This window comes from Phragmites australis, chromosome 1, assembly GCF_958298935.1.
Source record: "Phragmites australis chromosome 1, lpPhrAust1.1, whole genome shotgun sequence".
Taxonomy (NCBI): Eukaryota; Viridiplantae; Streptophyta; class Magnoliopsida; order Poales; family Poaceae; genus Phragmites; species Phragmites australis.
The window spans coordinates 40,513,903-40,518,496 of record NC_084921.1 but is presented as its reverse complement, the minus strand read 5'-3'; the positions used below and the strand labels follow the sequence as shown (position 1 = coordinate 40,518,496).

The following is a 4,594-nucleotide window of genomic DNA, read 5'->3' as shown; positions in this document are numbered from 1 at the left end:
CAGGAGGCCAAACTCAATGACACCTTACGTACGTTTTATGCATACTTCCTACGCATACTGCCTACGTGCAAGCAATGCAAGCTTTATGATTCGAGGTCTTGTGCTTCTGTGCAAGGGACGATCGGCTTGTTGCTCTCTGAACATGTAGACTCGTGGCAGACATGTACCTTTCACAATGCATAGACGAATTTTGTAGAACTGTAGAAAATTCCTGACTTTTACCTAAAACTAACACACTTGTGTTTGCCGGTGAAAAAAGATGCGCTTTCCCATCCAGTCCATTAATTTGGGTAAAACAAGTAAAATTAACATCCTTGGCACTCGAAAAAAATAAAAATAAATAAAGATCAATATATTTGCTAATTTGGCAGACGTGTTTGGAACAAAGGATATAAAAAGGCAAAGACTTATTACCGACCGTACATCTATTTGACAATATGTATACACAAGCACAACCATCTCCCACAGGTAGCTCCACCTTATCCACACACCACCATTAAGCCTGGCAACGTAGCAGGTCAGGACCGGATGCAGCAAGAACGCACCGAAATGAAACCTGAATCGGGAAACCCGCCCCACCCTCGAAACCCCTAACGATTTAAAATGCCCTTGGCCCCAAACCCGATAGGGACCCCGCGGGCGGCAGTCGCTGCGTTAGGTGCGGCTGGCAGGAGCAGAAGGCAGTGAGAGTGGCGCAGACGGCGACAGGCATGGTCAGTGGCGGGAGCAAAAGGTGGCGGGGGCTGCGGCGGGAGAGGTGCGAAAGGTGATAGGAGCGGTCAGTGGGAGCAGAGAGTGGCGGGAGTGGCGTGGACAGTGGCGAGGGTGGCAGCGGGAGCAAACGGGGGTGACGGTAGTGGCGCAGGCGGCAACGGGAGGTGCGGGCAGTGCGGGAGCGGCACTAGTGCAATTCGAGCGCCCGTAGACGAATACTTGCCCCCGCCCCTGACCCGAACCTGGCTCGGGCCCTTGACCCACGACCCCTACAGGGCAAACTTTGCCCTCTGCCCTGGCCCCAGCCCTGCCCCGCCGGATGTAAAACCCATTGAGACCCACCCGGCTCGCCCCGTTGCGAGCCCTGACCACCATCCACCACTACCACAACCTTATCCACACAACACCACCCACCACAGGCAACTCCTCCTTGATGTTCCTCCACCATGCCTAGCATAAGTCCCTCATTGTGCTGCACTTCTCCGCACCATCCTGCTTCCCGCATCTGCTATCGTCGTCGTTGTGCCCCTCGCCACCAAGGGAAGAGCCACCGGAGGAGGATGAGGAGAAGTGTTAGGTGCTGTGTCGCACCGATGTGGTGCTGCTAATCGGGAACGGCATGAGGTGCGCATTGGCAAAGGGCACTGGATGCTCATCTCCACAGGGCTTTGCATATGGTTTTGCTCCTCGCAACTCCTCCACCGTGAGGAGGAAGAGGAGAAGTGTATGTCTATTGTGCCGCAACAATGTGGTGCTACTGATCGGGAACGGCGCGGGTGCGCCTCAGTAGGGAGCACATGATGCTCTTCTCCATGGGGCTCTGCGTATGGCTTTGCTTTGCGCGAGTAGAGAAGAAAATTTTCTTTTGATTTTTTACCAATTTGCCTATAAAATTTCTGAAGTTGATTTTTTTCCTCCCTATTTTGCTTCTCCCAAATTGCTTGCGGATATGCAAATATTTGTCTCTAATTGTTACAAACTTGCTTATAATATTTTTTTTCCTCTTAGATTTGATTTGCTTAGGCAAAATCAGAAACAAACTGATGTTGTTAAGAGGAACAATACAAAATGCTCTGACTTTGTTCAAGGAATAGATGCATCTGATTTGCCTTCACATGTTTTCTATTTTGCTTTCACAATCTAATCTAATTTGCCTACACATTTAACATAATTGCTTTTATATATTTGGATGAATAAGGGAAGAATAGATGATCTTCCCATCCGCATGGGCACCTCTTGCAACCTGTGTCGCTAGCTTCTCTACGTAGTTTCCCTTCTTTGGTCGCTGAATGCCTAATTACCAAAAATGAAAAGAGTGGAGACTTCGGGTAACATTTTTACTATAGCATGCGCGCTTAGAATTTAGCCCATTCTACGTTTTATACATGCACCCACCATTTTCTTATTAAGCTCAGATACATATTGGCTTAACAGGCAATGGGCGCATGTGCGCTCCTTGTTACGAGCACTCGTGTGTATGTAGTAAAAGTGAGCAACCAGGGCTTGAATGAGGATTGGAGCCAATGATGATTCCTAGTTTAGACTATTACAAATCCAACATATGGTTATAACAGAATTGGCCTTTACCATACAAAGTTCTTTAAGTAAGCAAGACTTCAGGAACCTTAACTTTTTGTGACGATTCTAAGAGATTTGTCAAAATCAACAAGTATGACAATGGCAGTGAAAATGTAGTTTGTGTAGGTCATAGTGCATCATGCATATGCGTGGAAATTAAATATGTAAATCTTCATCAATAAGAGTCGTTAGCAACAAATATTCAAGTACATGTATACTATGGCTGTTCAGAAGTTTCAAGTACTCCATCCTGGCACATGACTGACACCCGGTTATATACTTACCGTCCCTACAAATTATATATGTAACATATTTACATGTGACTTATGTGATTGCTACCCTGAGAGAAACATAAGTATATATTATTTTATAAATTTTCTATTTAAGTACCCCAAACATTCAGGGAATCCAGCAATGAGGCTGCATGCTGGTGTTCGCCGAGAAGCTGTCGATAGACGAAGCACTGGCCGCCGAAGTCGACGACGACCCCAGGATGGCTTCCATGAAGTCCACCACCGGACCCATGGCCGGCTCGGCCACGAAATTGCCGGCGCCATTGGGTTCAAGAAACACCGGGAGGCTCCAGACCGCGGCGCCTTCTTCTTGAGCCACGAGATCGGCTGGCTTGCACTGGCTTGAGATGCCGGCGCCGTTCTGCCCCGGTGGGTAAGCATCCGCAGCACGGCACAGCTTGATGAACTCCCCGTCGACGGCGTACTGGAGATCCCCGCCGCCGTGGACGCCGTGGTCGGGGAGGAAGAGGGGCTGAGAGCCGAAATCCGCCCATGCCGCGTGGTCGTGCACCATGGAAGAAGGAGGGGACTGCATACTCACTGCTTGAGCTGATCCATTGTCCGGCCCGTGCAGTGACGCGCATCCTGCGGCTGCGATGCCCTGGCCTGCGCCATCCAGGATGTTGCAGTACAAGTCTGCAGCATTGCAGCAGATATCGAGTTAAATTGTGCTATCCAAAGAGGAAACGATTGAGGCCACCAAATTCGCACCACACACAAAACAAAAGGGAAGCTAGGTGTGAGAACCGGCACGTAAATATGAGAAAATGTGAAATGTAAACACGGGATTTACCTGCAGGGTAAGGGATGTTGCCGGGGTGGAGGCTGCCCACAGCCTGAGAGATGAGCTTCTTCTTGATGGTGGAGTTCCAGAAATTCTTCACCTCATTGTCTGTTCTTCCAGGTAGGTGCTTGGCAATCTGGGCCCACCTGCAGTGCAGTGAAGCGCAGAGCATGCATTTAGCTAGCTCAAGTGCCATTTGTGTCCCTTTCCTTGTCCCGAGCAGGTTAATGCGATTGTGCATTACTCGTATATAGGCCGTTTCATGCGTCGATAACTAACTGTCATGCAGGGAAAGCTACAGGGCTCACATGCATGCATAGCTGATTTGCATGTAGGGTCGGCTGCCGAGGATTACCTGTTCCCTAGCACCCTGTGGAGCTCAATGATGAGGGCCTCCTCCTGCTGCGAGAAGCTTCCCCTCTTCAAGTCCGGCCTCAGGTAGTTGATCCACCGCAGCCTGCAGCTCTTGCCACACCTCTGCAGCCCTGCATGCACCCATGGAGAGAGAACGAAGTACACTGATGTGAAGTGAACTTTTCTTGCAGCTATGACACAATTACACAAATGTCTCTGCATCTGTTTCAGATTATGATGAACACGTATGTACCAGCTTGTCTTGGGACTGAGCTCCAGCAGCCATGGCCGTGCGTGGTGATATACTTGATGAGCCTCTCGTCTTCCTCCGGTGACCACAGGCCCCTCCTGACCTTCTGCTTGTTGCAGCAGGAGTGGTGCCCCATATCTCCCTCCTCCTCCTCTCTCTCTCTCTCTCTCTCTCTCACATGCACAGATGTATCACCTACACACAGGAATCAAGAATGCAGTTCCAGAGCCACTTGAGCTTTAGTAGTGCATGGTTATAAAGACGAAGAGGAGAGGGAGAGCAATATTGTAGTACAATATGCCAAATGCATCTATGCAATGGTTGCATCCAAGGACAGGCAGGTTAAAAGCATGGGCAGGAAAAGTCGGCCCAAACCTGTGCAAGCAGTTGAGCCCGAGCTACGACCCTGCTAACTAGCTAACCTAGGTGTGCGAGCAGGCACGTTACATAGGTTACTACAAATGTGAGTGGCTCAACTGAGGACGTCATGTTACAGCCAGCTCTTGTTTTATCCAGTAACCAGTGGTATCAAAGATTAGTGAATTAATCCCCTGACATTCGAAAGAAAAATCCACATATTAGTGAATGCAATATCCAAATGCATTAATCTAGTTTTTTTAC

General features: G+C 49.0%; 1 protein-coding gene across 1 annotated transcript; it reads right to left on the bottom strand.

The window, feature by feature from the left end:
- Positions 1-2,462: 2,462 nt before the first annotated feature.
- On the bottom strand, positions 2,463-4,275 carry LOC133889399 (transcription factor MYB4-like). The gene is made up of 4 exons (XM_062329935.1): positions 3,977-4,275; positions 3,725-3,854; positions 3,379-3,515; positions 2,463-3,221 (listed from the first exon to the last, which is right to left on the bottom strand). Exons 1-4 carry the CDS (start codon positions 4,107-4,109, stop codon positions 2,692-2,694), a joined length of 930 nt encoding a protein of 309 aa, XP_062185919.1. The 5' UTR covers positions 4,110-4,275; the 3' UTR covers positions 2,463-2,691.
- Positions 4,276-4,594: the final 319 nt, after the last annotated feature.

What these genes read in the sequence shown, in the direction of transcription:
- LOC133889399 (XM_062329935.1), bottom strand. Translation starts at nt 4,109, where the DNA reads ATGGGGCACCACTCCTGCTGCAACAAGCAGAAGGTCAGGAGGGGCCTG. An exon ending in CTCAGTCCCAAGACAAGCTG is followed by an intron (nt 3,855 to 3,976) that starts GTACATACGTGT and finishes GGGTGCATGCAG; the next exon opens with GGCTGCAGAGGTGTGGCAAG. An exon ending in CAACATCCCTTACCCTGCAG is followed by an intron (nt 3,222 to 3,378) that starts GTAAATCCCGTG and finishes GCAATGCTGCAG; the next exon opens with ACTTGTACTGCAACATCCTG.